This window comes from Passer montanus, unplaced genomic scaffold (assembly GCF_014805655.1).
Source record: "Passer montanus isolate IOZ18808 unplaced genomic scaffold, ASM1480565v1 scaffold62, whole genome shotgun sequence".
NCBI lineage: Eukaryota > Metazoa > Chordata > Aves > Passeriformes > Passeridae > Passer > Passer montanus.
The window spans coordinates 1,999,213-2,010,195 of NW_024371260.1; the positions used below are offsets into that span (position 1 = coordinate 1,999,213).

General features: G+C 48.6%; 1 protein-coding gene across 1 annotated transcript in view; it reads left to right on the forward strand.

Moving 5' to 3' along the window:
* LOC120511064 overlaps nt 1–9,757 on the forward strand; it is a 10,536-nt gene extending 779 nt beyond the window's left edge. The window contains exons 2-10 of the mRNA XM_039727683.1: nt 8–175; nt 338–419; nt 2,147–2,300; nt 2,681–2,826; nt 5,501–5,677; nt 6,340–6,453; nt 7,694–7,780; nt 8,596–8,743; nt 9,099–9,757. Coding sequence (XP_039583617.1) covers nt 165–175; nt 338–419; nt 2,147–2,300; nt 2,681–2,826; nt 5,501–5,677; nt 6,340–6,453; nt 7,694–7,780; nt 8,596–8,743; nt 9,099–9,130 — 951 coding nt within the window. The 5' untranslated portion in view covers nt 8–164 and the 3' untranslated portion in view covers nt 9,131–9,757. The remainder of the gene's footprint in view (nt 1–7; nt 176–337; nt 420–2,146; nt 2,301–2,680; nt 2,827–5,500; nt 5,678–6,339; nt 6,454–7,693; nt 7,781–8,595; nt 8,744–9,098) is intronic.
* The last annotated feature ends 1,226 nt before the right edge of the window (nt 9,758–10,983 follow it).

Below are 10,983 nucleotides of genomic sequence, written 5' to 3' on the forward strand. Positions count from 1 at the left end.
CGGAGGGGCGGGAGCGCGGCGGCCCCGCCGCCCGGGAGGAGCGCGGCTGCGCTTCCCGCCCGTGCCGGGGAAGTGACGCGGGGCGGGCCGGCCCCGGAAGCGCCGCCGGGACCCCTCCGCAGCCATGTAGGACCCGCGGTGGGAAGCGAGGCGCGGCCGCCGCCATGGACGGCAGGTACGGGCGGGCCGGGCCGCACCACGCGCGGAGCGGGGGTGCCTCCCCGCGCTCCCCCCGCACCTCGCCTAGAGCGCCCGTTGTGGGGATGGGGGCCGCGGGCGGGTCCCCCCGCGGCGGGGGTGGTGCGGCCCGCTGACGGCCCCGCTCTCTCTCCCACAGCGGCGCCGCGGCTGCGGCGGGGCCGGGCGTGCCCAACCTCACCCCGCGGCACCGGCAGCTCATCCCCACGCCCTGCGGCCCCGTGAGTACATCACCCGCTGTCCTCCGCCTTTCTCTGCCCCCGAGGGGTGTGGGTAAACATGGATTAAATCCGCGTGAGGATCAGGTGGAGCGGTGGGGTCAGCTCGCCGGGGCTCGGCGCGGCTGTGCTGACAGCGCTGTGGAGTGTCCTGAGCTGGAAGAGACCCTCAGGGTCACGGATCAGCTCCTGGTCTGCTCAGATACCCCAAAATCCCACCCTGGGACCCTCAGGATCATTGATCAGCTCCTGGCCCTGCTCTCACACCCCAAAATCCTGTCCTGGGCACCCCTGAGAGCTCCTGGGACCCTCAGGATCATTGATCAGCTCCTGGCTCTCCTCACACACCCCAAAATCCCACCTGGAGCATCCCTGACAGCTCCTGGGACCCTCAGGATCATTGATCAGCTCCTGGCCCTGCTCTCACACCCCAAAATCCTGTCCTGGGCACCCCTGAGAGCTCCTGGGACCCTCAGGATCATTGATCAGCTCCTGGCCCTGCTCTCACACCCCAAAATCCTGTCCTGGGCACCCCTGAGAGCTCCTGGGACCCTCAGGATCATTGATCAGCTCCTGGCCCTGCTCTCACACCCCAAAATCCTGTCCTGGGCACCCCTGAGAGCTCCTGGGACCCTCAGGATCATTGATCAGCTCCTGGCTCTCCTCACACACCCCAAAATCCCACCTGGAGCATCCCTGACAGCTCCTGGGATCCTCAGGATCATTGATCAGCTCCTGACTCTGCTCACACACCCCAAAATCCCATCCTGGGACCCTCAGGGTCATGGATCAACTCTTGGCTCTGCACACACACCCCAAAATCCCACCCTGGGCACCCCTGGCAGCCCCTGGAGCTCCTGGGACCCTCAGGGTCATTGATCAGCTCCAGGTCCTGCTCACACACACCCCAAAATCCCATCCTGGGACCCTCAGGATCATTGATCAGCTCCAGGTCCTGCACACACACCCCAAAATCCCACCCTGGCTACCCCTGGCAACTCCTGGGACTCTCAGGATCATTGATCAGCTCCTGGCTCTGTCAGGGACACCCCAAAATCCCACCCTGGGCACCCCTGGCAGCCCCTGGAGCTCTGGCAGCCTCGGGGCCGTGCCCGTTCCTGGGCAGCCTGGGCAGTGCCCAGCACCCTCTGGGGGATGAACCTTTCCCAAAATCCAGCCCGACCCCCTGGCCCAGCTCCAGGGGTTCCCTGGGTGTGTCCCTGTCCCGGAGCAGGGAGCAGAGCTGTCCCTGCAGCCCCTGGGGTCCCCCTCAGTCTCTTCCAGCTGAACACACCAAGTGTGACATTCCTGCCACGATCCTGCTCCACCTGAAGTATTTTAATAAAAGAAGAGAAGGATTTGCCTTCCTGAGAAAGCTGACCCTGTCTTTACCGTTTTCTAAAACGTTATTAAATGTTAATACGTTAAATGGGAAAGTGTTATTTGCATGCTCTGTGGGCAGTGTCCCTGTGGTGGGTTATAACACCATGGCCTTGTGGGGCACAAAGACAGGCTGTGGGTATAAACCAGGACTGTCTAGGTGAGATTAATTATTAAATAAAGCCAAACCTCTCCCTTCCTCAGCAGTTTGGGAGTTTCAGTCCAATAGTGACGTTTCTCTTTTCCCAAAGGAAACCCTGCCCTGTCTCATTACTGGCCTCAATGTGATTTTTAGGAACAACAACAAATTTATTCTGTGTGGTGTGCTAAAGAATGTTCTCCCTTTACAGATAAAGCCATGCTCAGAGCTCTCGTTCCCCGTGAAGATCTACTTCTGTGTCACTGTCCTGTCCCTGCTGAGTGTCATTGGGCTGACCATCGAGACGCTGCTGCGCCAGGCTGAGCAGGACTTCACCATTTCCTTCATCCAGCTGCTGGGAGCTGGTAGGAAACACGGTTTGGGTGGAGGAAAGAATGAAAAGAATAAAAATAATAATAAAATAATAACGAAAACAGTGAAAATAATAATACTATAGTAATAATGCCAGTTTGGATAATTCACTGCCATTTTCACAGTGATAATTTCACAAATCATTTAAACATTTTCACATTTCATTGAAAAATGTTCACAAATCATTTAAAAATCTAGCTAATTATTTAACTTCCTGTGTGCTGAACACAGCAGGCAGTGTTTTACCCAGCTGATCCAAGCCCCCTGGTGAGAGCCAGGGCTCGGAGCCTCGGGGACGCCCTGCCGTGTCCCTGTGGCTGCAGAACTGGGAGTCCTGTCCCCCTGAGTGGCACTGCCCCCCCTGTCCCCGCAGTGTTCTGTGTGTACTACGTGAGCCGGGGCATCCTGCAGGAGAACCGCCAGGAGCTCGTGGTGTTCGTGCTCTCCGTGCTGCTGCTGATGCTGCGCTCCGCCGTCAACTTCAGCCTGCTCCCTGCAGGCCAGCAGCCCCAGCTCCTGGTCAGTGCTGCTCCTCAGCCTTGCCTTCCTGCTGCTCCCCAGCCTGGCCTTCCCCAGCTCCTGGTCAGTGCTGCTCCCCAGCCTTGCCTTCCTGCTCCTGCTCAGCCTTGCCTTCCCCAGCTCCTGGTCATTGCTGCTCCCCAGCCTTGCCTTCCTGCTCCTGCTCAGCCTGGCCTTCCCCAGCTCCTGGTCAGTGCTGCTCCCCAGCCTTGCCTTCCTGCTCCTGCTCAGCCTTGCCTTCCCCAGCTCCTGGTCATTGCTGCTCCCCAGCCTTGCCTTCCTGCTCCTGCTCAGCCTGGCCTTCCCCAGCTCCTGGTCAGTGCTGCTCCCCAGCCTGGCCTTCCCCAGCTCCTGGTCAGTGCTGCTCCCCAGCCTGGCCTTCCCCAGCTCCTGGTCAGTGCTGCTCCCCAGCCTTGCCTTCCTGCTGCTCCCCAGCCTGGCCTTCCCCAGCTCCTGGTCAGTGCTGCTCCCCAGCCTAGCCTTGCCTTCCCCAGCTCCTGGTCAGTGCTGCTGCTCCTGGTCAGTGCTGCTCCTCCTGGTCAGTGCTGCTCCTCCCCAGCCTTGCCTCCCCACTGCCTGGCCTGAAAATGCAGCCTTGGGAGGGCAGCGTGGCTGTGCTAACACAGATTAGATTTTATATATTTTTTAAATTTTTGATATATTTTTTTAAATATATATATATGTATATATATGTATATTTATATGTGTATGTTTATATCTTTACATATTTTTTCTAGATTTATATTTTTATTTTTATATTTATATATATTTGTATTTTTATATTTTATATATGTTTATATTTTTATATATTTATATTCTGTATATATATTTATGTACATATTTATCTATAAAATATCTTAACATATTTATATATATTAATATTTATATATAAAATATATAAATATATCTTTTAAATACATAAATATTTATATAAAATGTAAATAAATATATACATTTATTTATATTTTATATATATTTATATATTTATTTATAATTTAAATAAATAAATACATACATGTATATATATAAAATATATAAATAATTTCTAAATAAAATAATTATTCTATAGTAATTATTAATACACATTACTATATATTATTTTATTGTATATACTATTATATATACTATATATACAGTTTTGAATATAATTATGATCTTTATCATATCTATGCATTATATTCATACATGATCTGAGAGATATAATGTTATATTATTATAATACAATATATTTTTTATATATATATTTTATTATAGACATGGTATATTATTTTCTATTATATTTATATATATGGCATTTCTAGGATTTTATTTGTTATACATTATTATTTTTTATGTATTATTTATATCTATATTATATCTCATATATAATATACAGAAATATATATTCATGTGGTTTTGTATTTATTTGTAATTTTTTGTATTTAATTTTTTAAATACAAAATATTTTTTGTTTGTTTGTTGGGGTATTTTTTGGTATTTATTTTTGTATTTTTGTCTTTCTTAGATCTTGCTGTATTTTTGTTCCTGATAGCAGAGAATCAGGCTGAGTTCTCCCTAGTGCACAACAAAACATGCACACCCACAACTGCAAATCTTCCCTGAGCTGGTCTCTGAGTTTCCTTGTGGCAGCACCCACAAATAACAGAAATTTCAGAGAATTGCACAAAATTCCTGTAGAATTTATCCTTTCCCTGTGGAACATCTGCCTGGAGTCACTTAAATCCCTGCCAGGATTTATAGAGGAGCCCCCAGTCTGTGGCACAGCCATTTCCAGAGCTCCTAAATGAGATTTATGAGATTTATGGGAGCCTGCAAGCAAACAAAAGATGCAGCGATGCCCCTCCAGCTTTTCTTGTTTGCATTTCATAGCAGTAAATTTTTAAAAGGATTTTATTCTTTGCCTTACTAAGGTTTGTAGTTAAATTCCCACTTGCTGTGCTTCCAGGAAGAGCTTTCTTTTTATCACCTATATCTCAAAAAGCTGTAAAGTCATCCAAAAATTGCTCTTGAGCAGGAGAGGTGGCAGCCAGGCAAGGCAGAGGGAGCAGAGCAGCTCTGCCAATTCAGTTTATTTATCAGTTAACTCAGTTTATTATCAGTTAACTCAGTTTATTTATCAGTCAAACACCCCTCACCTGCAGCAGGCTGCCTTGGTGGGGCCAATCAGGAAAAGGCATCAAGGAAATCAGGTTACTTTTAAGATGCACAGCCAAGCCATCAGTTTAAATATTAAACAAGAACTTCAAAGTAAAGCCTGCTATAAATGTGAAAAGTAATTTTAAGGGGTTTTTTTACTGCTCTAACTGTAACTTGGATTACTGTAACTCTGCTTCCTGAGCCAGAATAATAAATATTTTCATATCATTGTAACTCTGAAGGATGTTTTGCCACTTGAGCCATCCTTAAAGCAGGAAAAATTGAGTGTTAATTCCAGCAGAGTGGATACAAAGAGACACAAACCTGTGCTCCTTGGAATTCTACAAGAATTCCATCAATTCCAGCATTGATAATTCTACAAGCCCAGCATTTCCCCTGTCCCCAGAGGGAAGGTTTTGTTCCAGAGGAGCTCAGAACCAGCCTCTGTGAAGGTTCTGCTGTGGCTGTGTGTGTCCAGCTGGGCTCCAGGTGCCAGCCTGGTGCAGCCTGTCCAGTGCTGTCCGTTTGTCCTCCCCAGGCCCGCTTTGTGCTGATCCTGCTGGTGGGCTCCTTCGATGTGGTCTGTGCCCTGATCCTCCTCCAGAGCCAGTCCATGATGGCATTCCGGGTGGGGGGAGCCCTGGAGAGCCTCCAGGCCCAGTACTTCATGCTCAACCTCTGCTTTTCCATGCTCACTTTTGATCTGCAGGCACAGGTACAGAGATTTTTTCTTTTTTCCCCTCTTCCTGATCATATCTTGGACTGGCTGAGTTGAATTATTCCTTTCCAAGAGCAATCCTCTCTTTTATCTTTTTTATATTATTTATATTTTTTATATTAACTTAATAATTGTAGTAGCTCCATGTGTTTGTTATAGCTTCATTAAAGTCCATCCAAATATATTTCATTGCTGTCCTGCCCAAAAGGAGAACTGAAGCTTATTTTTTGGGAAGTTTATCCATAAAAACAATTGCATCCAGGAGCTCCACCCCACCATGGCCTCCTGGAATAAGCAAGGCTATTCCTGCCCCTCTCAGCCTCCACTCTCCTGCACTGAGGAAATGGTTCTGGAGTGGGAGAGGGGAACTCGACCAGCAGGGCAGTGAGGCAGAAAATGAAATTGCAGCTGGGGGAAGTGAGCCCAAGACCTGTTGCTTCTGTGAGCACCCTCATCCTTATTTACTGCTGCTTTTCTTTGCTCTGTCTGCTCTCCCTGGTTGCTTCACACAGGGAAGCACCTCTGTCCTTCCTTGAGGAATAATTCAGCTTTTACACCCAAGCTGCTGTTGCAGGGAGTTTGTGGCAGACATTTTTTGGTGGGGCTGATATTTTTTGGGATCTCCAGGAATGATTTCATGCAACGTTTGCCTCCCCCAGCTGAGCCTGTGCATCCTCCTGATCAGCCTGCACGAGGTCACGCTGCTGCACAACATCATCTCAGCCACGGGAGTCATCTGGGGCTGCCTCAAGGTCACCGTGGGCATCATTGCAGTGAGTGTGCAGCTGCAGGGGCCACCAGCAGGGCACACAGCCCCTGGCACTGCCCTGCCCACCCCCACAGCCTCAGGGAAGGGAGCCAGCATGGAGGAAAGCAGAGCAGCAACAATATTGAAGCCAGGTTTTGTCCAAATCTGTGTCTGAGCTGAGCACACGGAGTGCAACAAAGTCACCTTGTCATTGTGGCACTCAGGGATCTTGTTTTAGTCTCAGTTCTTGATCACTTTAATGAAATCTGGAGGATCAAACTGTCTTCAATATTTCTGCCTCTCTGCCAGGGCTGGGTGAACTGGGAGCAGTTCTCCAGGCCTTAAATCCTTGTGAAACCACACCAAAAATATAAAGGTGCTTTGTTGGGGCATCTCCTTCAAAGCCCAGGGACAGATTAACCTAAAGATTTGTGAACTTGAAAGGGCATTTTTCATGTCAGACTGAAAGAACCTCCTCTGAAATCTTGAGCCTCTGTTCCAAGAATGATTGCAGAATCAGGGCCAAAGTACATCAGATAAGTGAGTTTTTTATTACCAGGAAGGAGTTGAGGGGTTTTTGGGGGTGGATGTTGGTTTAGGCTCCTGGAGTGTTTGCTTTAGTCATTCACACAAATTTCTGACAGCTGAAATACAGCTCCCTGTGTGTTTTGATGGCTTTCTTGCTGAAATTGTGCTTTTCAAACAGATCAGTTTTGGGTTTGGGGGGAACGTGGTGCTGATCAGATGCATCAAATCCAACCCTACCACTGGCACAGTCACTGCTCTCTCCCCCAGTGGCTCAGCTTTTCCTTCCTTTGCTCAGACCTGCCCTCCCAGCCCAGGGCTGCTGCAGTCCCTTTCTGCTTTCCCAAGCCCCTGGGGGAATTGTGAAATGAAATTCTCCTGGCACTTCAATCCTCTTGCTTCTCCCACGTTTCACTCCTCAGTGACTGCTCTTCTGGGCAGTAAAAGAAAGGTGGAGAAGAAGCCACAGGGAGCTTTCAGTTACCTAAGAAAACATTCAGCTGCTAGAGAAAATCTGAGTGTGCCCAGGGAGAAAGGTCATCATCACTGCTGGCCCAGCTCAGGGGAAACAGAGCCTGAATTTCCTGCTAAAAAACAGCTGGAGAGGGGAAGTGGAGAGCAAAGCTAAAACTGAGAACTCAGCTTAGCCAACACTTGGAATACTCTGAAAAATCAGCTCTATGTAGCCTTTTTAGAAGATATAGCACCTTTAAAGAGCTGTATCTCATCTTCTTTTGCAGATTTTAAAAGAGCTGAAACCTCTGGTGTGGCTTTTCCTGGTTCAGAATGTGCCTGAGGTGGTTTATCTCATCTACCTGCTCTACACGGTAAGGGCAGCAGGGCTGGGGTCTCACCCTCACCCTCCTCAGGTGTTGCTTTACCCTTCCCTGCAGCTCCTGCTGGATTTAAAGAGCAGAGCACATCCTGCCTCTGCAGGGTCAACTTCTCAGGACAGGGACAAAGTCAAGCTGCTCTTGAACTGACCAGAGGGAGAGGCTCTGGAAGTCCCTGCAAAGAGTGAGGAGGGAGAGATGAAACAAAATCTTTTTCAAGATACATCAGAAATGCCTCCCCTCCTTCACCCAAGCCTCAAGTGGTGCCAGAGCATTTGACCAGGGCTCAGTAGTTGTAATTTAAAGAATTTCTTAGGCAGCACCCACAGCTGTGGATCCTGTTGTAGCCAAAACAAGGCAGTGCGAGCCCAACAAACTCCAGTTTGGGGCAGTTTTTTGGCTCTGTAACACTGATAAAACCTTTATCAGTGAGCACCTCCCACAAGATGTGTGAGAGGAGGACAAGGGGAAGGCAGCCTGTTGAAGCTGGGCAGGGCTGGAATGCTGAGAGTGCTTCTCATCCCTCCCACCCACAGCTCCAGACAGCAACACCACCCAGGGGCTGCAGGCACCCCCAGCCTCAGGGATCCATTCAGCAAATGCAGCTCCCCATTGCTCCAGGCCTGTTTGAGCACAGCAGGACTCCACACTCTGTGCATCATGAAATCAGAAAACTGAGATGTTTCAAAGTGACCCGTTGGGTTTTTCTTTTTTCTTTCCCCCCAGTTCCCACCTGGTGACTCCTCTCAGAAATGCAGTGCTTGATTGCATGCTGTGGGTGATGGTTTCGTGTCTCCCCTTTCCTGCAGGTGATAAGGGAGTGGGGCAAAGGCAATTCTTACACCCTGGAAGCTGCTTTCATCACTGGCTCCTGCATTTCTGTCACAATAAAATCTGTTCTGTTCTGGGCTCTGGTGCACGTCTACCGCAGCTTCGGGCAGGGGCTCAGGGAGAGAAGTAAGTACCCCAAAATCTCACTGGGGAGGGTGGAGCCTGTCCCAGGCACAGGGAAAATCCTTAGGGATAATCAAAGGAAAAGGCAGATCCCCAACCAAGCAGCTCTGCAGCCTCAGAATTGCCAGCTAAAGCTCAGGAGCTGGGTGGGAGATGTGGCTTTTCCCCGGGGAAAGCTGATGCCAACCTGAGCAAGAACTGCTCCTGTCCAAAAAAACCACACCAAAACCACACCTGTGTGAGCAAATCTCTGCTTGCAATATTTCTATCACACTGTAAAACAGACAGGGAAGGGACAGTGGTGTGACACAACCCACAGCTGCAGTGTGGCTGACTGAGCTCCCTCCCTCTCTTGCAGTGTTTTCCTCCTATGGAAGGATCGACTCCTGAGCCACCCCAGCACTCCTGAGCAGGGACCTGCACCCAGGGTGGCAATCCAAGGTCACTTCAGGATGGAGGAGGGTCAGGAAGGTGGCACAAATGTGCAGGTGGGACAGAGCTTGAAAAGCAGAATGTTGGGAAATTCCCAGCTGATCCTGCTGACAGGACCAAGCACCTTCCAGCCCTTTTCCTGCTGCTTTGGAAGCACAGGGGGTCACACCTGCATGGGAGTGGGGAATGTTGCTCCTTTCAAAGCTTTTTGCCTGCACAGACACAAACTCATGAAGGAAATGTGCACACCCAGCCTCTGCTCCTGTCTGGAAGGGGATTGTGCTGCCCTCAGCTCCCAGCTTGGATCTGCTGCAGAGCAACCCTGATGGGTTGGTGACAGTGGTGTCCCTGTCCAAGGCTCCTTTTCCTCCTCTGGCTTCCATATTTCCATTATTTTTTAACCCCAGCTACACATCAAAAATACTCCCTGTAACCTCAGCCCTCCCTCAGTGTAGCCAAGGTGCCATTTCACACCGGGGGACTGTTACAATTAAGCCTTTAATATTGTCATTTCAAAGTTTGGTATTTTATTGACTGGAACCTTTAACTACTGGCTATTTTTTAATAAAGTATAAGCACAGTTTGTGTATGGATAATTATTTCACGTGGAACAGCACCAATTCAGTGGGAAATCCCTTACAAAACTGAACAGGGAAAAGGTTGGGACTGGAATTCATGAGTGCTGTGGACATTGCCATGACACTTCCCTTCAGACACAGCTTTATTTGCAGGCAGCTGGACACTGCAAGAAGCAATTAAAATTAAAAAATTATTACAGCTTAGTAGGGAGATTTACAGGGATTGGATTAAAAGTGCTGTAATTTTTTTCCCTCATCCTAGACATCAGAATATCTGTTACAAATAGGAATTTTTTTTCATCTTGATCTCCTAAACCTGACTCAAACCCACTTTATCTGTAGCCCCAGGGAGGCATGAAGGGGTTAATGTGTGCAGGGGCTGCCAGAGCAGCCTCTGTGACCTCATCCCACAGGAGTGGAGCAGGGATTGCTGCTGGAAGAATGAAACATTCAAACACCCCAACAAAACCTTTTCAGTCCTTCCCTCAGCCAGGGCAAGGCTCTGCCCTCACACAGGGCCTGGGCTGGGGCAGGAGGAGGGAAGGAAATGTTTTGTGGCCAGGTCACAGTGTCACTGTCACTGTCACTGCTCTGGCCAGCAGAGTTCGGCACCAGCCAGGCATGGAAAGATGGAAAACCCTTTCCAAGGTGTCTTGTAAAACAAAAACTTCACTTAAAATCAGCTCCTTTACCTGCAAAAGGCACCTCCTCACACCCCTGGCAGCTGCTGGGACGAGTTACAGATTAATTATGAAATCAGAGACTCTTGAGCACCATCATGAATCTCAGGTTCCATGGAGAAGTGTCCAGAGCTGCACCAGAAGTGAAGAAGCACCTGGGGCAGTCAAACCTCATGTGCAAGTGTGCCACAGGCATTTACACCCCACTTTGAATCTGAACTTCCTGGATATAAATTTTCAGATAATTCAGCCAGCTTATCTGACCCTTATCTCTTTGACCCCTGTATTAATTGACCCTTACCTATTCTTCTTCATATTTCTATCACTGGGCCTTTCAAACATTATTTAATGCAGCCCAGCTGCTTCTACACAAGATTTGTTTCAAGCTGCACAGCAAATGCAGCAATTATTTGAAACTTTTGAGGAAAATCTGATATCAAACACTCAAAAAAAGCCTTGGGTGTGTTCCCAGAAAAGAGATGCCACTGCCCCATGAGAAGTGTCAAACCCCCCAAAATTCCGAGCAACTGATTGGGAATTCACTGTTTTATAT